At 38.7% G+C, this 23,079-nt stretch overlaps 2 protein-coding genes across 3 annotated transcripts; one reads left to right on the top strand and one right to left on the bottom strand.

The window, feature by feature from the left end:
* The first annotated feature begins 3,992 nt into the window (after positions 1–3,992).
* On the top strand, positions 3,993–9,368 carry LOC103705440 (myb family transcription factor PHL5-like). Of its 2 annotated transcripts, XM_026803985.2 has the most exons (9): positions 3,993–4,756; positions 4,906–5,841; positions 6,003–6,213; positions 6,321–6,397; positions 6,476–6,515; positions 8,320–8,374; positions 8,529–8,598; positions 8,706–8,967; positions 9,061–9,368. In XM_026803985.2, the coding sequence occupies exons 2-8, from the start codon at positions 5,188–5,190 to the stop codon at positions 8,919–8,921; spliced, it is 1,323 nt and encodes a 440-aa protein (XP_026659786.2). In that variant the 5' UTR covers positions 3,993–4,756; positions 4,906–5,187; the 3' UTR covers positions 8,922–8,967; positions 9,061–9,368. The 2 variants fall into 2 exon arrangements, with proteins under 2 accessions (XP_026659786.2, XP_038983904.1); XM_039127976.1 differs by having other exon boundaries at positions 8,706–9,367.
* Positions 9,369–10,198: 830 nt separating this feature from the next.
* On the bottom strand, positions 10,199–12,670 carry LOC103705439 (glucan endo-1,3-beta-glucosidase 8). Its single transcript, XM_008789147.4, has 2 exons — positions 12,384–12,670; positions 10,199–11,571 (listed from the first exon to the last, which is right to left on the bottom strand). Exons 1-2 carry the CDS (start codon positions 12,668–12,670, stop codon positions 10,458–10,460), a joined length of 1,401 nt encoding a protein of 466 aa, XP_008787369.4. The 3' UTR covers positions 10,199–10,457.
* Positions 12,671–23,079: the final 10,409 nt, after the last annotated feature.

Here is a 23,079-nt window from a genome sequence, read left to right as displayed (position 1 = left end):
ATTTTGTTGATCCGAACCCTTAGCTTGTCTACGGTCCAGATTTCACCGAGCACTCCAGTATAAATAAGTCTTACAACTCCCTAAATGGAAACTTAATGACTCCAACTTGAATTGCATCTTGACCTTGGATTTGGGCTGATTTAGTAAATAAAACCGTGTGTGCTTTGAAATTTTCATCATTTATGTATCTTAAATTAGATTTTAATAAAAAAAAGAGAGTTTTTGAAATTCTTTACTAGTATGCATTTGGAATTTGATTTTCACTTCATAGATCAATCGATCTAAATATATATATATAATAAAAAATAAAAATAAAAATAATAATAACCATAAAAAAAATAAAAAATAAAAATAATAATAATAATAATAATAATAATAATAATAAAATTTTAGAAGTTTGTGGGTATCTTCACTGGAAATCCTCACGAGACTATAACTCGTCCACTAGGGTAACCTAGGGGTTTAAAGCCTTGTTGCATATGGTAAATGCAATCGCGATGCCTGCGAAAGTGAGTTAGAGTTTTTCTTTTCTAATTTTATTTTGCTCGAGGACTAGCAAAATATAGGTTTGGGGGTGTGATAAGTGCTTAATAATTTATAATTTAGTTACCTTTCCATAGCACTTATCAATATTTTTAAACTGATAAATACATATTTTACCATGAAATTGAACAAACATTGAAGTAAGTTTAAAATATGGTAATTATTCTCTTAAACTAGATTCTGAACTTGTCTCTCTCTTGGTTGTAATCTTTCATGAAAACTACAAAAAAAAAATATATAAGGAGATTGTGTTGACCCGACTAAGGTTATAACTAAATGGGCTTTGGTCCTGATTTGATTGAAAGTTATAATTGTATAGGAAAATATTTGATTAACCCTTTTATTAAGTCACAGTCTGATCTGGTTGAGTCCAATCTGAAGTGGTTTAGTAAGAATTAAATGACATTGGGCTTAAGAACAAGTTCAAGCCAAATCAACGATCATGACCCACCTCAAACCCAAAGTAATTCCCAACCAATTCCTTACATGCCTTCATATAAAATTTATAAATTTAAAAAAAAGAAAATAATGAATATAATAAAATAAACAGTGCATCACGGATTCACTGTTCATATGAACAGTGTCCCGTGAAAACACTGTTCATATGAACAGTGTTAAAAAAAAAATGAATCCACTGTTCATCTTCTTTCCTCCTCTCCGCAGTGCATCGCGGTCGAGATTTCCGTCGATTCTCCCATTCCGGCCATGAGATGGCGTCGCCCGAAAGATCCTCCACGCGGTGCAGCCGGCGTCCATGCGTCCGTCCGCGATCACCGCCCAGCCACGTTCTTCCTCCGAATCAGCCCGATCCTCCGCCCTCGCTTCAAAACAACAGGATCCCAGCCGGCTGCAACCAATGAGCCGTTCCAAGCGCCCAGCAGCCGAGATTCACGTCCTTCGATCGGCCCATTCCAGCCAGCGACCGAGTGGAAGACCAATCTCCTCCGCGATCATCGTCCACCCAGCCATCAGCTGCCGAATCACAAGAATGGCATTCCGCCTCTTCCCCTTTCGGATTCTCATCAATCCTCCGATTGGCTCCTCCCAGCGTATCCCCTGCATCTGTGAAGGAAATTCCAGCATCCTGTGATTCAGCCCTCCCGCATCAAGCCAAGGATCACGCATCCAAATCGGGATATGCATTCAACCTTTCTCCCATCCGTATTCATCTTCCACGGACCACTCTTCCGCGACCGGCTGCCGAGATCCAGCCGATGATGTGCATTCCGCCCAAGGATCATGCGTCCGCTCCCTTTGGATTCATGGCTGGCTTCACCAAGAGAGGAGAGACCTATATAAGAGAAGTGGGAGAGGACGGTGAAGGAAGGGGGGGGGGGGGGGGCACGGTTCCAAAAAAAAACAGAGCTTGCTCTGTTTTGAAGAGAAAAAGAAAACAAAAAAAAAAGAGAATAAAAAATAGAGAGGGTTTGAGGCGGATGGCAAAGGAGTTCTTCAGCCAACCAATGGAGATGACAAGCACCATGAGCAGCTGAGCCTCGGTTTAGGGGTTTGATGAAGCAATAGAGGAGTATTCGTTTCATTTTTATTGATTTGAGTTTGTATTGTAAGATGGTTGCATGATGAAGAATTTATCAATTGATCTTACGATTTATCCAATTTATGTGAATCATTTATCTTGCATAAAATATTTTACATAGATTGATCTATTTCATCGAATCCAACACCTGTGGTTTGGAGGAGATATTCATGTGACATCGATTTCATGTTTAATGACTTAATGATCAGATGCATCATGCTAGGTTAGACAGGTCATGCTTATCGTTAGAGTAGATGGTTTGTGCTAGACTTAGATGATTCATGCTGGAAATTAGTTATAATTTTCTTTTGTGATTGCTTTGGCTTGTAGTCGGAAGCAGTCAAGTCTTACATACAACTCAATCATTGAAAGCGTCACGGATATAAATCTATCGGTGGAATCTAGCCCTAAACATCTCTCTCCATAGATAATTCATACTACTACACCCATATTAATTCTTAGTTTTTATCATTTACTCTAGCTTATCCCCTTTGAAGTAATTATTTAATTATGAAAAATAACTTGTCTCCAATCCCTGTGGACCGACACCCGAAATCACTATCCTACAGGATACGTGCTATTGCGTGGTTTAATTTCAAAATTGAAAGAACCGATCATTGAGGGTATTTGGCAGCAATAAGCCGATGATCGATGGCAGCAACATTGTAGCAAACAAGAGGTCTAAAATTTTGAAGATGAAAAATTGAGAGAGATTAAGATTTGCAAAGAAAGGAGGGTTAATTATTTTTACTTTATCAATTCTACGCAGTTCAGATAAAATTATTTCCAATTAACCGATTCTACATAGCTCAAAATAGCTCGACTCTGTCTGAATTAAATCTAAATATCGACTCCTTCTACCCTCTAACAGTCTTATGCTCAACCCAAAGGTGATGCAAATATATATATCATGAACTAAGTATTGATCCCTCACGTTTTATTCGTTATTCCTTCTCCATCTCTAGAGAATAATTATCAGCAACAGGTCCCGGCATTACGTGAACCGCGTCTACCCTTGGAGCACAATCTCTCCACGCTTGCATTTGTACTACCTTGATCCCCGCAGTACAAATAATTGTGGTGGGCCCTACAATCTTATCCAGAGGAAATGAACGTGTCTCGGTATCTGTGCAATATTTGGCAGCAAGCAGCTATTCAACGTGGACCCCACATGTAAGAGGATCTAGAAGTAGGGATGGCAATCAGATCGGGTCGGATCACATGCAGGTCAGGTCAGAAAATCATAAATCTGAACCTGATCTGTTTATTAAACATGTCAGAAATTACAACCTGAACTTGTCATGTTTAATAAACAGGTAATTCGACCTGATCCATTTAACCTGTTTAATAAACAGATAACCTGTTTGCCCAACCCGATCTGATTTGTTAAGCTTGTTTGCCCAACCCGATCCGTTTAACCTATTTAGACCTGTTTAATCTGCCCAACCCAACCTATTTAACCTGTCCAACCCGACCTGTTTAGACCCGTTTAACTTGTTTCGACCTATTTAACCCGTTTAACTTGTTTAGACCTGTTTAACCTGCCCAACAGTTAAACAGATTAAATGATTTAAACGGATCAGACATCTAAAACCCGTATCCGATCCAATTAATAAACAGGTTAAATGGGTCAATCTGTTTACGACTCGAATCTGTTTAGACCAAACCCAAAGCTGTTTATGGCAGGTCGAACACGGATCGGATTGGCGGGTCGGATCATATTTTGCCATCCCTACCTAGAAGGGGAAACCGCCCTCCGCCCTAAAACGGGTAATGGAACACGAAATTCTTATATTCCTCCGCAGGACATCCTAAGCTCGGCAGAGCCCGGTGGCCGGTGGGGCCTGGGCGGCGCTGCTGATACTCTAGGACAGCGGCCGGTGGCTTGGAGATTCCAAAGCGCCCGAATTCAAATTCCAAACATCCTACCAGAAAATGGGAGGAGCGAACGTTTCTTTTCTTTTTCCAGTTTCCTACTCTTTTTGTTTCTTTTTTCCCCAAAAAGTTGATTAGCATCAACTTTCCAATACCCGTTTAGCTTATTTCTCATCAAAAAAAAAAAAGAAGCACCAACTTTCCAATATGGGAACCAAAAAAAACCCCGACTTTCAAAATTAAATTTTTGGGCTGTTGTCGTTGTTTTTTTAGTATGTTTGTGGTCATATAAAGTTCTTTTCTTTTTTATTAAAGGAAAGGTATTTTTATGTTTGAGGTGCCTTGGTGTCCCTTATCTGTTCGTTTTGGAAAGGCATTTACATATCAGTATCATGTAAAAGAGTTAAAAGAGACGGTCTTTCTGCCAGGGTATCGCCTCGACTGGCTGATACACACAAAGCAGCTTCTTTATGCCTGGTTTTTGGCTCCACATGCATGTTGTGATATTTTTGGTTTTTGTTACTTGGTTCTAGTGTTTGAAGAAAGGCCGATTTCGTTAACTTCAACTTCTTGGGGCAAATTTGGACTTTTGCGGCTATAGATGACTGGAAGAAGCTCATTGATGTAAGGGACAGCTGCAAGAAGCTATCTTGTTCTTTTCTGAGTTGTATTTATTAAGCCTGGTTGCGATCCCATCTTCAGATAAGAAAAGGCTTCCATTATTCTGTAACTTGTTCTTTTAATTCAGTGTCTCTCAATATCTTCTTCTGTTAGCTCGTTATCTGGGTTGTAAGTCAATTGGTGAGTTTTGATTATCTCCGATCCACCGCTCTTGTTTTGTGCTAATGTTTCATTGTCTTTTTTTTTTTTTTTTTTTTTTTTGTAAATTTCTCAGTTACGTGTTATCTTGTTGTTTCAATTAAATCATTCATCATATCTATCCATCGTAGGAATAAATAAAGTGGACTCAAGATTTTGAGAATTATTCTTCTCTTGTGCATGAAGTCTCGTGGAATATGAGGCACACTAGCTCTCCAAATGGAACCTCTGAATTTTGGCAGCGTCGGCTGCTTGCTTCCCTTTTTTTGGTGCATGCATGCTTCGTCTGGCTTCTGCTTTAAATTTGCTGAGTAAATTGTAGTTGCGTTTGTGCTTGTTCTTCTGAAGTTGTGAGAAGTAGTTGTTGCTTACAAGATCTGTGAGTTCTGAAAGTTTTTTAAGATTGTCCTTAAATGAACACCCGGAGGATCAACTTCCATGATCGCAACGATGATTCATTAAACAGCTCTTCATTTGAACTCCTAAACCCTTCTTGTGGAAATTTCACTTCTCAGCAGGCATGGAATACAGGGTTTCCTTTCCAGACCACATCACTGGATTGTAGCCCTCGACAATACGCTGCCAACTCCTCTGATTCGTCCCTCTCCTCCGAGAAAGGCTCGCCGCAGCCAGACTTCATGGCTCCTAATCGTTCTATTACTGCTCCTATTTGTGTTGGATCAACACCTTCTGACTTCTATGCTGCTGAACGTTTAATGGGTTTTCCTCCATTGGAGTACCAATTTGGCACCCCTCCATTGCTGTCTAAATCGCCAGGGATTCACTTGGAAGCTTCACACAATAGGCCTTCAGAGTCATATATGTGTGTTAATACAGTGAAGCAAAGTGATTTCGGTTGCCAGACTGGGGATGCATTAGAATCGATCACGAAATTTCCTCTGCAAGAAAGTGGAACTTCTAGATTTTCTGATAATACAAACAGATTCCCATGTAGAGATCATCAGGAGATTGAGCTTCGATCATTGCTGCAAAGCCAGCAAAGCGATGGGTATTCCACTTTGGACTCCAGGCACTTATATTCACCTCAAGGGATTCATGATCCTTGCGTAAGTTTTTTTATTTTTGGTAGACCTTGTGTAAGTATTTATCTGATAGATAAAGGCTGTTACAACATTTAGAGATTCTTGCTTCTTTGTGCTTGTTAAATTGTTAGATCGTTTTCTAGAGTAAGTTCTTCAACTGTTTGATGGTTTGTTCTTTTGTCAAGGTTGGATATAATCTATCGAATGCTTCAGCAGCAAAACCAAGTTTTCAGCCTCCAACCGAGAAACAACTAGTGAAAACTTCGGTGGGTCGCCCTGCTACTCCTACTGGTGTTTCATCTGGAACATCTGTGCCAAATAAAACACGGATTAGGTGGACTCAAGATCTCCATGAGCGGTTTGTCGAATGCATTAATCGCCTTGGAGGTGCAGAGAGTAAGTAGTCGAAGTATCGTATGTCGCAGAAGAGAAATGCAGTTGAGTCCTTCTCACACATCAAAAGTCGAAATGGATTCTGACATGCACTGGCTTACTGTATGCAGAGGCAACTCCTAAGGGAATTCTGAAGCTGATGAATTTGGATGGATTAACCATATATCATATCAAGAGCCACTTACAGGTAATTCTGTTAGATACAGATGACTTTTATATAGTTTAAAATTGAAAACTAGGCATTCTAAATTATGTTTATGTGCAGAAATACAGGATTGCCAAGTACATGCCGGAGTCTTCCGAAGGTAAATTTATCCTGCTTCCTTGGCACTAGCTTCATATTCATTGAAAAACCTTCTGGTTAAGTGAGGCAAGCGTGTTAAAGCCTTTCATAAATCGTATGCAAAGTCAAAAAGAGTATAAATCATAGAAACAGCATAGGAATAGGCTTTGTCAACGTTGTATGAGATTTTAAAAAAATATTGCAGGGATTTATAATGTAATTGAGTTATGAAGTCCTCGGCATCCCACAAATGAATCTCCAGTTCACGTTTATTTATGGAAATTGATATGCAGAACAGCATTGTGTCCTTGCATGAATTCGCTTAAACTCTTTAGGTCGTAGGTAAACATTGAATTCCATCTTCTTATGGCTAATAAACCCCTCACCTACAACTATTTCTCTGCTATCTTTCTTCTAAAGATGTCAGAGGATCATTGTATGATTAAGTTGGTTGAGGAATTGCTTGTCCTTCCTGCTTGAACTTTCTACAAGTCAAGGATATATGGTGGTATAGTTTGGCTTTGCTTTTGAAATAACCAGGGCCAAATACTGAACATCTTGCATGTGGCAAAAAATACGGCATCAACTTCCCTGTAATGTTTAGAAACTCCAATTTTACTGTGATCATGTAAAGTGTTCAACTCAACACAAACATGTTGAGTTGTAGGTTTTTAAAAAAAACTTAAATGGATCGAAAACGAAGAAAAGAAAATGTAGAAACCAATTTAGGAGTTGTAGGTGTTTGTTTGTCCTTTTTTCCTTCATTGAGGTGCTTACATGTGCATGACAATAAGACCATGCTCTTATAACCATTTGTTTTGACAACTTTTTGATGTTCATTGCTAAGAATATGAGATTTTCTAAGAGTTCTGTAAACAGCCTCAGAAAACTACCTGTCATAAGCTAGTCATCTTTTGACTTGTGTTCCTTTTTCGTCCTATATTTTTTTGATTACCTCATTGACTGACTTGAGCATCAGCCAGATTGAAGCTTTTCCAGCGATTCATAAAGGAATCTTCGCATATGTCTCCATAGGAAGCCTGTTTTATTCTTCTTGCATTAAGTCTGTTGTTTTGCACTTGCTAATAATTAATTCTAGAAGGAAATGATCCCAAAAGAATCGGCCAAAAATATATGTTGACACTAGCAGTCTATCTATGCCTGAAGAAAACAAAGGCTAGCCCATCCATATGACTCACACTTTCATTTTTCCTGTCAAGACCAATAGGTATTGCATCTTTACCATTAATTTAAACTGTTAACATATTGCTAATCCTGTTCACTTCAAACAAGGTCCAAGTCAAATAGAGTTGAATGAAGCAGGTATTGCTCATGTTCGTTCCTTGATGATGTGTAAAGGAAAATCTTAAGATTCTATAATTACAAATTTGGCAGATTGCAGACAGTCTGTGAGTATATTCTAAAAATTAAATGTTTGGGAAAAGCAAAGATAGTGAATATTTAATCAGTAAATTTTCATGGTGTATTTAGTAAATCTAGTCCAATATGAACATCACATTTTATCAGTTTCTGGAACTCTCCTGTATCAGCACTGCCTTGGGTTTTGTATGTTCGAAAAATATTAATCACTCTTATGCACTTTCAATAGTACACATTCATCAAAAAAGATCCAACACTTATCTAGATATTCATTTTCCTTGTTTCTCCAATTGGACAGAACATTTGATTTTTAAAAAGAAGCTTTTTCATGTACTTTGGCATATCGTTAGTGTGTGTACAACCATAACAAATTCATCCTTTTTCCTTTAATAGTTTTAGTAAATAATTTCCCGTCATATTTTGACTATATTTCCTAATATTTGCAGGCAAATTTGAGAAAAGAGCCTCTGTAAATGACATGCGACAGCTTGATCCAAAAACGTACCTTCTGCTGACATTATTCCTTAAAAATTTGTTAGATAATCAAAACAACATTTTGTTTTCATATTCTGAAATGTATCATTTTCATCAAATATATGACCTTTCATTTGGCTCCAACTACTTTAGGTAATTTGATGTTTCCATACTTTTGCAGTGGAATGCAGATCACAGAAGCACTGCAGCTTCAACTTGATGTCCAAAGGCGTCTTCATGAGCAGCTGGAGGTACACTAATTTTCAGCAATATAGCAGGGCCTCTTTTATTTTCTTTGGTTTACGATTTTGTTTAGATGACAACATGACTGTTTTTTGTCTTACGGTTCTTTTACCAGATTCAACGAAATTTGCAATTGCGAATCGAAGCACAGGGCCGAAAGCTTCGGCAAATGTTTGAGCAGCAACTCAAAGCAAATGCAAACCTCACTGAGTCTCAAAACTTGGAGAACCTGTTTCCAGATGAGCAGCCAATATCTCTGGATGATGATGTTCAGATACTAAATGTTGAAGATGGATCTCAAAATACCAACTTTCCATCAAAAATTAGTTAGCTTTAAGCTTGTCTCTGATTGGATGTCATATAAATTGAAGTTGGAGGTGCGACTCAAAATATCAGTTTCATAGCTCAGTGAAATTGATCAGAAGCTTTCTCCAATAAAATTGTAGTTTAAAGTAGGTGTCTCTTAGCAGGTTTTCTACACGAGGAGAAGCAGCATGAAAATTTTCAGTAAGTTGATTGAATGTCATATGCTGCAAGACTGACAAGGAGAAATGCCAAAATAAGATCCATAGATTGTCTTTAGATAGCAGCATAAGGATGTATGGACCTTGCTTATGTAATCTATGTTGGGCACTTCAGGATATTGTTATCACATTTTTGGTCGCCTGTGAATTTACTAGACCAAATTTATAAGTTGTCCAAAAGATTCAACAATCCTTTTCTTTTATCTGTTTAACCTTTTGTGATTTCCAAAGTTTCTCCATTGTAGATAAAGGTTAATGAGTGAGAATGTCTTCATAATGTTTATCACAGCATCATTCTTTGGTAATCTAAGCAACGTAATCTCAAAATGATTGTTTTGCGGTATAATTCACCCTGATAAAAACCTAAATTTGTTTGGGACTGGATAATTTGGTCATCTTTGCTGGAAGACGGGTCCATCCCAAGAAGTTTTTTTTTCTAGTCTACTAGTAGCTTGAGCAAGTCTCAGAGAATTATTGTTTAAATGGTAAGTCTCCAAGATAGCGAGGCCAAAGGAATCCAATTTATGGAAGACCTTCCAAAAACTTCGGTTAAGGGACTCGGTCAGTTGGTCCTTCTCAAAATTAATATTGCAACTCCGAAACTCATTGATGCCGAATTCAGAATAACATGGAGAGTTTGAGGCTGCAAGGTTCCTACTGTTGTACAACAAGGCTAGCTGGGACTTTTGTCTTCCAATACAATTTTCGACATCTTATGGCTCTGAATTACGCTATCAACTGGAATAGTGATCAGCTAGTTGGGATTTAACTAGTTCCAGTTTCTTACTAGGTTTTGCCATACCATAACAATTAAGCCAATGATACATTTAAAACCTGAGGCTTTTCTTCTCCACATTGTACTTGAAACTGACTCCTGGAAATGACTGAAAACATTCTGGAGAATTTCTTGAGCTCTGGAGGAAGCAGTTTGACTATGTAACTAGCATCATCATCTTTCAAGACAGCATCAAAATTAAGCAGCTAAATATATGTTTCCGTCTGCCTAAAAGCTACTAAAGTCTCAAATGGTCTCAAATGTAGGTGCAGTCTTCTTGATGAACAAGTTGACAAGGCCGATCATTTTCCTATAGACCAAATTGCTTTTCTGTTTTAAGATGACGAGTCTGAGAAATTACTTTTCAAGGATAACAGAGCTCTATGCAAGAATATAAAGTTCCAGACACAGATTTTCTCTGCATCTGCATCTGCTTTCTTTGGTACTCGAGGTAATCCTGACATGATTTTCTACTCATGTATACTAAGAATTACATCTGATCGATGAGAACTGTAAAAGCAGCAGCAAATTCAAACTAAGCATTTGCTTTAAGCCCATCACCTCCCTCTTATAAGAAAAGAAATGTCGAAATCCCTCCTAGAATAGCTGCTAACAGATCCAGCACTCTTATTTCTGGTGCTGCCACTGAACCATAAGCAATCATCACCGGGAACCGGCACTTCTCGTCGCTTGGATCCCGATCAGTTATCATTGCCAGGTCAGAGAAATCACAGTCACCAGCCTTCTGGTTCCTCACCTGGTAGTACATGTTAAAAGCATAGGATGCATTCCCACGGAGATCCAAATGGTTGCAGCTTGACCCATAGCTGAGGGAAGTGCAATCTGAGAAAGTACAGGCAAAATCCATGCTTCTTGGCAAGCTGGCGAGGTCAGTAGCATCTGGATCAATAATGCACCATCTTCTTTCCAAGTACTTCACCCCATGAGCACTTACCAGATTCATATCTTCTTCATGACCTGATAAGTTCAATCCATACTTTGGCTTCCCGTCATACTCGAAGATCCCCCAGTGCCGCTCGAAGTTACCCGGAGCTATGCTCTTGGCATCTTCATCAATAAGACTAAATAAGTACACATCGATGCTTCCCTTTCTTGCTGGTGTCCCCTTGCTGCTCATCAGATGCCGAAGCAATCCTTGGTTGAAGTCTTCTGCCATTTCTATATTCGCATTCCTATCTCCATCAGTCGGCCAACCCACTTCACCCACTATGATGGGCATGTCGGGGTAGCCAGCTTTCTTCAGGGACCAGACCAGGGTGTCGAAGTTGGCATCGAACACATTGGTGTATACCGCATCGCCATCCTTGATGCTCCTGTTGGTGCCTTCAAAGAAAGCGAAGTCCATGGGGAAGTGCTGGTCGCCGACGACGCTGAGGAATGGGTATATGTTGACAACAAAGGGAGCATCATTTTCCGAGAGGAATTGTATGATTTGGATTGCGAGGTCTCGGATGTCCGAACGGAAGTCACCTGCGGAGGGGATGGGGGCCGATCCTGGAGAGTCGTATATATCTGCATTGAAGGGGACGGTGGCTTTGATACGACCTCCCACTCCAGCATCATCGAGGGCTTTCTGAATGTTCACCAGGGCTGGCAAAGTGAGCTCATCATAGATGCCTTTGTATGTCTGGAGGAAGGGCTCGTTGCCTACCGCTACATATCTGCAACGTTTAAATTTTAGATTGCGTTAGCTTCAAATCCCATAGAATTAAATTTGGCATGCATAGATTGGTCTCCATGTTTGGTAGCTGTTGGCTGACCAACTGCAAGTCCTCGATCAGATACAATTACTACTTCCTCTTGATAACCCAGTGAAGGAAACAGATATTATAATACTGAACTAAGCTCACAACGCTCTCAAGGGATTGACCCGGGAAAATTAGATATTGGAAAGTAGCACCTTGGTAAACACCTTTTCAAGTAAGACTGTCTGAAGATTTGATGAAACACCGCGTAATATCATCGTACATAAAGCATAAAGTTTTCTCGCAGAAATTTAGACCGCTCCAGCAAACAACAACAGAGAAAGACTGCATCAGATGGAGCAGTAGAGAATCCCAGTCGAGAAAAGGGGGAAACGTAAAAGACCCAGTAAGGCCATGGACGAAACCAAAAGCTCGAGCATTTCAAATATGTCGAAAGAAGAGCATCCTCAGCTGAAAATTGCTAAACAGAAATAGGAACAGAGCGAAAGGAACCCTTTTTTCAAGATTTAACTCCAAACAGCGAGAAATGGACATCAAACTAGAACTCATTAAGGATCGAAATCTGAATTTAAACAAGGGAGAGCAGACTCATCTCATTGGAGAATAAATATTCAAGAAAGAATCCAATTTAGACTACCCCTGATGATATCGATTCAGTTAAAAAGAGGAACACGGAAGAACAAAAGAATCCAAAGAACCCGTCTTGCAATGAGGAAGAAGGAGAACGAGATATAGATAGCAGAAGAATCGGGGACGGGACTATCGACCTGATGTTTACGCCGCCTGTGTAATTCCACGAGGTCACGTTCTCATCCACCCAATCTACAGCGGCCTGTGGATTGCTGCTCAGGCCCTCAAGCATGTAATTTGGTATCGCGACCATCACCTCGATGTCGGTCCCCGCGAGGGCCGTGAGCGAGTCGGCATCAGCGTCGAACAGCTTCACCTTGTCGAACCCGTTGTCCAGTAGCATCTTGACCACCATGTCCGATGGGAGCTGGTGAGTCGCCATCTTCCCCCAGTTCACTCCGACGCCATTGCCCTTGAAGGCCATGCCAATTACTAGCAGAAAGAAACAGGGGAAAGAAAAGATTGCTGCCATTTTTCCCTTCCTCCTCCTCTCTCTCAAGAATCTCTGTTCGATGACGCTCATTTTGTTCAGAGAGAGAGGGGATTTATAGTGCGAAGGGTGGAGGTTTAGCTTTTTCTTTTTCCTCTTCCTTCCCCACTCTCTTGCTTTCTTGATTCGTTTAAGTAGTTGATATGGCGCCAAGGGGGGAGACCGACTTAGACTAGAGAAAGCGAGTAGGCTAAATTCGCGTTTTTCTTTTTCTGGTATAACGGATACTCACATAGCACTAGTGTGAACAATGCCACAAGAGTCTAGGGAAAGAGAGGATGTGGTGCAATGATGGAGGGGTAGCTATATAACATATCTATAGAATCTTTTTGAGTATTGAGTAGTAAAGGAGGTGACCTAATCTGCCACCCTGAATATGTGCAGGGCTTAGAAGGAGCCACAATCCCTCTTCCAAGCTGCCTCGCGCTCCGTCCCTATGGTTATCATATCAATGGTGTGGTGCCCCCAATTATAATTAATCTGGAGTCATGACTCCTGATCACAAAACCGATACCTCCACCGTCTCTATCTATGGACACACTTTTATCAAAGTTCACCTTGATCTCTGGGTGGTGAGAGCTCCGCCCCTAAATTCATTTACCTCTTAGCTTTAGCTCTTCCATCACCGTCCAACGAGTGACTTGTTTCTGGGACCCCCTAATTTGATCTAGTTCCGCGCCCGATCAATCGGCCCCATGGTGTATTAGGGCTTTATCAAAGCCAATCCTTGTGGTTAGCCTCCATTAACAAACTGGAAAGGCTACTACAAAGGAAAAGGAGGGGAGGAATGAAGGTGGATTGTGGCTTTCCGACTAGGTCGCTACGTGGGGGGCATATTAATGCTTCTGTTTATCCAAGGCTTTCCCAGTTCCAATGAGCTACCTTTTGCCTCAAGCTCGTTGGTGATGCATATCCACTTGTGTGTGCTGCAAAGTTGGGCGTGGTCGCCATAGCTAAGCAAAGTGCATGGGAAAAAAATGGAAAGGAGATTGACCTGCCTTCCATGGTCTAGCTCCTTTTGTTCCCATCCTTTGGCCTAGCTACCTCCTCTAATCTTTCTCTCTCTCTCTCTCTCTTTTATATTCATGAGTCTTGGTCGAAAGTAGAAACAATCCTAAGTCCTAACCTCAGCAAATGCCCTATTCTGTAAGGCATTAATTACCTTTGTTTCCCACATCATCTTCTTTATGTTTTTTTTTGAGGATAAGGGAGGCTGAAAAAGGCCACCCAGAATCATCTTCTTTATGTGAAGCTTTCCTTTGGCTTGACTACCTCAGCCTGTTGACGACGTCAATGCCGTGCTTCTCTTGACAGATCCAAATGGGCCTTGTCTGCAGACCAGTTGGCTTTGTGTTTCTTTTACTACAGCAAAATTCTATTTCTTTTCTACCTACTGTTGAAAAAGATATTCTCCATACGACATCCGCATGCAGCTTTATATAAGTGCATTTTAAATGACATCTTTACTTGCCTAACTCTATAGGTTTATTTCATTCTTGCGACATTTCTATGTTCCTGTCTCTTGATAGTATTCTTTGGATTTTCTTATTGATATTTTTGACATACTTTGCGGCCTTTTGGTTTAGCATAGATTCAGGCATAAATAATGTTTTTTGACAATATATCTATCTTTTGCTTGGAATCAACCTGAAATTTATTATCCTATTACTTCTCAAAGCGTAAATGCATGCATCAAAATACATACTTGTGTGGATGCACATACACGCGTTTTCTTGCCATCTACTAGTTTTTTGGAGGTACAATTAATACTCCTGTCCGTTCTTCTCATGTGGTGGACTCCAACGTTCAATGTCCATGCAACCTTCTTGTGTTGATTTTTCCTTGACTGATGTCACGCACCTTTGATCTTCTAGATGCACCCATCCAACTAGTTCGCCATTGCTGTCAGATCAAGCAACCACTAATATGCTGTCTTTGTAGTTGGCAATGCCTTGTAGTAGTTCTGTGCGCATGGTAGACTGATGGAAGCAAACCCTCGTTTTTTGTTGCGCAAGGACGAGGCAATATTCTTCCAATAAGCTACGTACCACCCATCAGTTGTAATGGTGATCCGTTTTCTTGCTACTGAGTATATTCTCATCCGTTCAAACAAAACGAACAAGTTAGCTTCTGGTTTCTCTCCACGGAATGATATCATGAAAGTCTTAGCTCCTGTAGCCTTGTGTCAGCTTCAAAGTTGGAACTCATTTGACTTCATGTCCTTGATCGATTGCAGGAAGAAAATGAACAGATCAAACAGAGTGAGAGATGAATGATGTTTTAAGACTGACCACCTCCTTTATCACTTTTTAAACATAAATTTCAGGCGCCAAACCCATCTTTACTATATAGAACTGCTCCATTCTTAAGATTAATGGAACTAAAATTACATTTCCATATTCTTAGCCATGGGTCTATGATCAGCAAACTCCCATTACCTAACTTACAAACCATACTGCATTGTCCTCAATAGGTTCTGTTAGATGTTCATGCGTCGTTCTTTCAGATAGATCGACAACAGAAAAGAACTGTAACCTGTTTGGTTTCATCAGTATACATCAATGTCACTAACTTGGCAACTTGCACGTAGAAGAGGTCAAGGTCTGACATAACATGGGCTCTTGGATTTGTGTTGAGATGGATGCAAGATACGATCATATCCACGCGATGCAAGAGCTTGCGCTGCGGCCTGCTTCCATTGCACTGGAAGATTCCATATTACCACACGATAGAGAGAACCTTTTCCAGGCTAATGGAATACCCCATAGCATTACTTGTCGACAGCATCACTATTTAAATATGTAAGATTTTTTATTTTATGCGTATGGACATTTTTGAAAACATTTAATGGAAATGCGGTGTAGAGTTATTGTGACAGCCTGATGAGTGATGAATGTTATGTTTCTTATTCATGAAATAATAGCTATTTTTTTTAAAAAAATGTAATTTTTGAATACATCTCCTACCAATTTGGAACACTATACTCCGCTTTTTGAACCAGGGTTCTCTGTAGCGTGATTTTTGCACACTAGAGTCTTGCATGTACCACCATATCTATGGCCGCAATGCCATCCATTTTGGATATTGTCAGTTATTCTTCATCAACGCGACACGCCGTGTATTGCGCTAACAGTGCCTTGTGGCATTACAGGAATAAAGGAGAATCGTTCGTCCTTGAGTTGGATGATGTGGCGGCTATATATTCATGATAGTATAGAATTGTGGTGTCAAAGTTGCACCATAGAGGATCCAAACTCCAATTTTTTTTAGCTCCAAGCACTGTGCCTCGGTAGTATGTTAGGATCAAAATATCAATTTTGTCCTTGAGGTTTCAAAAGGGTCGTGATTTGAACAATTTTCATGAGGGTTTGGAGGAGCCGAAGGAGAAGGGCTTTCCTAGAAAATTGGATAGCGTTCGTTTTGGTCGGCTCGCTTGGGAAGGAGAAGGGTTTTCTTGGAAATCTAGATAGTAGAATGGAGGAGGAAAGTTGTGGGGTGTGCTTTCTTCTTTGCCACATTTTCTTTAGCGCTCGTCTTAAAGAGAAAACCTCAAAGTCATATCGGGACCGAATTCCTCCTGCTAATGGAGTTTGTCAATTCTATGACTTAAAAAAACAAACCAGAAGAAGGCCAGATGATACACAATACACAATATATGACCAAATATTACACACCTAGCAAAATAATCATCCAGCATCCCAATACACATCTATAGGTAAATCGATACATAGTTTAAAGAACCTGGTGCTCACCATATTATCAGATAATACATACCTAACAAAATAGTCATCCAATGTCTCAATACACATCTCTGAATAAATCGATATGCAATTTTCAGAAGATGGTGTTTACAAATACACATTAAATGGTCATGTGATACACACGTAGGAAACTAGTCATTCAGCATCCCAATAATCGATATATAATTTTCAAAACATGGTATTCACCAGTACATAATTTTAGGTGATACACACTCTTTAACTTTCTAATACATATTATAAGCTTCTTTAATACACACCCAGCAGTAATCCAATACACACTTCTAGGTAAATTGATACGCAATGTTCAGAATATGGTATATGCTAATATATAGTACATGGTCAGGTGATACAAAGCAAAATAGTCATTCAGCGCCCCAATATCTATCTTTAGATAAATTAGTACACACTACCTAGCCAAATGATATACATCTAGCAAAATAGTACGCATCTAGCATCTCAGTACATACCTTTAGGTAAATCGACATACAATTTTCAGAATATGGTTTGATTATTGGTATATAGTATATGGCCAGGTGATATACACTCGTCGGCTTCCTAATACATATCGTAACCTTCTTTGATCCTAGAAAAGAGAGAGACATTAAAGGGAGAAGAAAGGGACTCGAAGAGGAGAAGGAAGGCCTCATAAAGGAGAGAGATGGTTGGATGATGAAGAGGATGGATGGAGAGAGGCTTGTCAAGAAGAGAGAATGCGAACGGATGGTCTCTCTTCACATGCACAATTTTATTTATTTATTTATTTATTTATTATTAGAGTTACATGACTAATGAACTTCGTTAGTAGTAGGAGTCGCATCTTGATTTGACTTTTAGATTGTCTATTTAAGATGGACGTTAGAAGAAACATGGCAAAATATGAAGCCCGTCCCATAAAATATTCTCTGGTGTGTGCACCAAAGGATTTTTGTTTGTGGGTCTATGGGTTTCATGTTGATGGACCCAAGCATCGAAAGATTAGGTTAGCATTTGGGCTTATTCTATTAAATAAATTAGACAGGTTGATCTTGATTGATTCATTCCTGACTTTTAGAAATAAAAAAAGGAGAGGTCCCCACTGGAGAAGCAAGAAAGCCTAAACTCGATCCACGACTCAATTGAATCCCTTGGGTAAAATAAGAAGAGCCCCTACATTCAAAGCCCCTTTTTATCTGGTCTGCTTAATCTAACCTAGTGAGGGGATCTTTCAAGATAGGCTCTAAACAAAAAAGAAATCCTAGCCGTCTCCTAAAGGTCACACTTTAATAGCCATCTGTTTTAATAGTTAATGCAAGGCACATAATAAAAGTAAGAATTTTTTGCATACATGCCCTCCTACATATTGAAATTTGCATGAATACTTTTCTAAAATTGATATTTGCATGTATATTCTCATCAAACACTTGTTTTATATGTATACCTTTCTTTTATATATATATATATATATATATATATATATATATATATATATATATATATATATATATATATATATATATATATATATATCTACCCATGCCATCTAACGCCATTAAGAAGTTAGCGGTTTAAAATTGAAATAACAAAAATACTCTTAGTTGGTAAATATGCAAAAAGAAAGGTTTATAAGGGTATACATGCAAATAGCAATTTTGAAGGTATTCATACAATTTCATATATTTAGAAGGGGATACATGCAAAAAAAATCCTTGAATTTTTGCATAGATACCCTTCTAAATACTAGAATTTGAATGAATGCTCTCCAAATTAGTATTTACGTACATACCCTCACAAAACAGTATTTTTGTATGAATACCTTAATTTGACATATCAATTAACTTGATGAGCCAAAATCATATTTATTTAAATTAAAAATTAGTTAAAATTATTAAAATATTTTTTATTTCTAAAGTGGGTAACAAGTTAACAGGTCTTACTAGAAACTAATATCTCTACCTCTTTTGAAAAAAATTTCGATCTCTCTCGACCCTCTCTTTTTCCATTTGGAAGCAAAACCATTCTTTTGACTCCCTTCTCCACCATAGACAACCATTCATTGTATCTTTTTTATATGAAGATGGTCAAACATTTAGCTTTATAAATTATTTAAAAAAAGTATTATGAGAGATTGGCAATATTTATCTTTTAGTACATGCATAAGATTTGTAATGTATATCTTTTAGAGTTGAAAAATTTCTCATATATAGCCTAGTGGCTGATTTAAAGTTACTATGACAAGATGGGCCCCATATATTAGATCTTTTTTTTCTTAAAAAAAATATAGCTTAAGGTACACAGCATAAGGGGTGGCCTTCTACCACATGGCCATGAGATTGTTAATAAGTCTGAAAGATTTGAAGTCTTTTAATGATTTTGCTTGGGGTTGATTGATATTGTTTTTCTACTTATGAGCATAACAGTAGTAAGAAAGCTTGATAGTTGCAATCTATCATGTGTCTTTAAGAGATTTTAATTTTTTTTTATATTCTAATGCATGCTCTCATATATACATCTATAACAATAAATATCATAAGCTATGTTTTGATGAAATAAGATATATGGTTGTTATAAATGAAGAAGAATAAAATAGAATAATCCTATGATTAGTGAAAGGGCTTTCATAACTCTTTTTGTTATGCAATTGTCGAATCATTTTTTTCTTAAATAATATTTTCATGAAAAACATTGAGGCGCAGGCACTAGACAAATCCGAATGTTAAAATAGCTTAAAATAGAAAAAAATAAATTAAAATTTTTTGTATGTAAACCCTATTAAATATATGAAATTGTATGAATACCCTAACAAAGTATTATTTGCATATATACTCTTATAAATATTTCTTTTTGTATATTTACCCATTAAGAATATTTTAGTTATTTTTAATTTTAAACCACTAATTTTTTGACAGCATCTAATGGTGTGGACACATCTGCAAGAAAAAAAGAAAAATAAAGGAAGAGTATATATGTAAAATAAGTATTTTATAAAGATATATATGTAAATATAAATTTTAGGAAGATATTTATATAAATTTTAATATTTAGGAGGATATGTATAAAAAAAATTCTAAACAGATTAAACATCGGTAATTTGACCGTTATAGCGGTCATCAACGGCTATTCTTAAATTCAATGCAGCGATGGTGAGGACCACCGTCTTAAGAGTTTTATACGGCTCATCAGCGCGCTAATATAAAGATATAATATTTATATACGACTCACGCTGTATCCCTTGGTGCATCCAATTCACGCCTGGAGCGTCACGCCGACCTCCTAGTTTTACACATGACAACGTCTTTCTACGCGACTCATACCGTATACCATCGCTGGCTTATAAAACGCCCCTTCCGCTTCCCCGGCCCCATGCCCTGATGCCCGTCTTCGAGTGAGTCTTTCCCTCCTTCCCGCTTTCGAAACCGGACGGGTTTCTCTTCTTCTTCCTTCTCCTCGAATCTCTCAGGCTCCAGTCTCATCCATGAGCAACGACTCCGATTTGTCTCCTCCGTCCGCCAGAGAGGAATCACTATCATCGTACGCATACGAAGGTCAGCTTCTTTTCGTTGCGTCAAGGTATGAGTTCTTGGTCTTCTCCTCTGATCGTTCTTGGTGCTTCTTTAGATCTATCGCAAGAAAATATCCTCCTCAGTATTTCTCTCTTGATCATTATTTATGCTTCTTGAGATCGTTCTTGAGATTATTTGCAAGAAAATATAGGTCTTCGATTTAGGATTTGAGTAGATGTTCCTTTAATGTTTTTATTCCCTGTGGATCCATCGGTTTACTAGCATAATTGGGGTTCCGATGCTCGGTACGTTGTGAAGTGAACTACTCATCTTTTAAGGCCGTTCAACTAGGAGTCGCTTAAAGATCGGAAGGGCTGTAGGTATAGTTGGTCCGTAGGCGATCCAGGCTCTTTTTTGAGAGTTTTAACTGTTATTTAGACAAAATTTTTGATAGTTATCTTTATGATAACCTATTTCGAATTGGGCATCCTGATGGTTTTCCGAACCCGCCTGCAACTATTTCTAGGGTTTCTCCATGTGTGATCTTTATCGGCTTTTGCTTGATCCCCAATTAGGGCTTTGTGTTGCCAATGTTTAATCCGCTTTAACTTTCTTGATGCAATATTTACTTTTGCAAGAAATCATTTGTTTTAAATGCTTGATAACTTTGTGGTTGTGCACTTATTTAAACATTGCTGTATTGCTTTTCTTGTTGATCTAGTTTTATCACCAATCATAGTATCTGTTACTGAAGATTTGTTTTCTAGGGATTACTTTCACAGAAATACACATGGCCACTTGATTTTATACATGCTCATGTTAATATCAGTTTGTTTGTAGTGCTGCTGGTCCTAGAACGTCTGATCTTTTTGCAACTCTTTCTTTTTCTGATTAAGTCATTTTTACTATAATCACCTTCTTTATGGTGTCTATTACTGGAGATATCAATTTATTTCCTTGATGAATTTGGTTTACAGTAGTAAACTTTGCTTCTCGGCTCCATATGTGCTATTTTTTTGCTGATATTGTGGAATATTGTGTTGTTTGTGTTCCTGGTGGTCTTTCATCATCTGATCTTTTTGGCAATTGCATTCTTGGTCATTATTAATTGTTATTATGTTTGTCATCCTCTAATTTTAATCTTTCACATCATTTAATCTTCGAATCCTGTTTCAAATGATAGAAGCTACACTGCCTATATGTTTTAAGACAAATGATAGGAAACAATGAAGGTCTTCAGTCAAAGCCTACCCGACATTGTTGTCTGCTGATATCAGGTCACGGTCAGCAAGTTTTCTCTCTTGTAATACATGCCAGCATTAGTTTTTTTCCAAATATTTATATATTTTTACTCCATAATAAGCAGGTAATCATTCCCTTTAGCATTATGTTAGGAAATTAAATGAGCATCCATTCTCACAGACTCGCATGCCTGCAGGGTTATGACGAGTATATTAATGCTAAACATTATGTGGAGTGTCTAAAATAGTTATTCTTGTAGAAAAAATGCTGTGTACCCCTTAGCATGTCCCAACCTGGTTTTTTCTAACAACTAGGGGTAAAATGGGCAATAGAGCCCTCCATGAATGACCTACAACATATACGACGAACAAAATCATGGTTTGGCACACATACTGGGTGCAGTATTCCAAGAAGTACTCTTTTTGTAACTTACTTAAATGCAAATTGTGAGAGAGGTACACTTAACACCCCTATATGGATCTCCAATTTCTTCATGCCTTGTTCAAATCTCCAAGAAGAGGTGAGGACTAGAGATGGGCATCGGGCCGTGCCGAGCCCGGCCCGGCCCAGGCCCACCGGGCCACAGACTAAACGGGCCGTGCCTGGCCCGGCCTGTTACTAAACGGGCTGTGCCAAGCACGGCCCGATTGGCCTAAAAGCTAAGCCCGGCCCGGCCCTAGGCCCGTGGGGTGGCGGGCCGTGCCGGGCCCTAGCACGAGACGGGCCGTGCCTGGCATGGCCCGTATGGCAATAAAAAAATAGCCGTTACGGGCCGTGCCAGGCACGAGACAGGCCATGCCTGGCTACCAAAAAATAGCCGTTACGGGCCGTGCCAGGCACGGCCCGTCTGGCAAAAAAAACGGTTGCCATAACGACTGTTTTTGGTTTTTACCCAAAATACCCCTCCCAACAATCATAAAACGGCTAATTTGAGGGGTATTTTGGAAAAAAATATTTGGAGTCCTATAAATACCCCTTATCTCCCTCATTCTCACCACACCAAACCAACTCTTCTCTCCTTCTCTACTACTATTATTTCTCTCTTCTAGCAATATTTAGCAAGTGCTCTTCTAGCAATTTAATTTTTAGTTTGCATTTAGCAAGTGTTCAAGTGCTACACAAGAGGAGGTTCTTGTTGAGAAGAGAAGGAGGTTCTTGTTGAGAGCACACGAGGAAGCTCACAAATCTCGGCTCTACCTCTGGTCCTCTACTCAATTCCTCCTTGTGGTTAGTTTTTATTTTTTGCATTCATCAATTTAGATATGTCATCTTTTGAGGAAAGTCATTTTGGCATTCCTCCTGTTTCTGAGGGAGAAGAAACTAATCCCCAACCCCATGTTCCTAGTTCCTCTAGAACTAGTGAACCGAGTGAAGATCAAACCTCTTCTCGTAAGAGGACTAGTGCTGTATGGAATGAATTTGATAGAATTATGGTTGATGGAGTCTGAAAAGCAAAATGTAAAAAATGTGCCAAACTTTATAGTTGTAGTAGTAGTGGGGGAACAGGCTATTTAAAAAGCATCAAGAGAGTCATAGGATGCATGATTCTCGTCTTCAAAGTACCCTTAATATACAAAGGGGATCACTTTTAGGTAATTTTGCATATAATCATGAAAATCAAAGAAAAGCACTTGTAAAATGGATAGTTAAGGATGAATTACCTTTTAGTTTATGTGAATCTTTTAATTTTGAAGAATATGTTCAATTAAACCTACAACCTCCTTACAAAAGAACTAGTAGGCGTACATTTAGAAGAGTAGCTATGACTAACTTTTTAGCAATGAGACAAAGTTTAATTGAAACACTCTCTACTTTAAATGTAAAAGTTTCATTAACTTCTGATATTTGGTCAGCATCTGTA

Source organism: Phoenix dactylifera, chromosome 1, assembly GCF_009389715.1.
Source record: "Phoenix dactylifera cultivar Barhee BC4 chromosome 1, palm_55x_up_171113_PBpolish2nd_filt_p, whole genome shotgun sequence".
In the NCBI taxonomy this organism is placed as follows: Eukaryota; Viridiplantae; Streptophyta; class Magnoliopsida; order Arecales; family Arecaceae; genus Phoenix; species Phoenix dactylifera.
Note: the sequence above shows the minus strand (reverse complement) of the source record. Positions and strands in the feature narration are given on the sequence as shown.

Coding starts and splice junctions, on each gene's coding strand:
- LOC103705440 (XM_026803985.2), top strand. CDS start 5,188: ATGAACACCCGGAGGATCAACTTCCATGATCGCAACGATGATTCATTA. Junction 6,214..6,320: donor TCGCCTTGGAGGTGCAGAGA/GTAAGTAGTCGA, acceptor TACTGTATGCAG/AGGCAACTCCTAAGGGAATT. Junction 8,375..8,528: donor CGACAGCTTGATCCAAAAAC/GTACCTTCTGCT, acceptor ATACTTTTGCAG/TGGAATGCAGATCACAGAAG.
- LOC103705439 (XM_008789147.4), bottom strand. CDS start 12,670: ATGGCCTTCAAGGGCAATGGCGTCGGAGTGAACTGGGGGAAGATGGCG. Junction 11,572..12,383: donor ACAGGCGGCGTAAACATCAG/GTCGATAGTCCC, acceptor TAAACGTTGCAG/ATATGTAGCGGTAGGCAACG.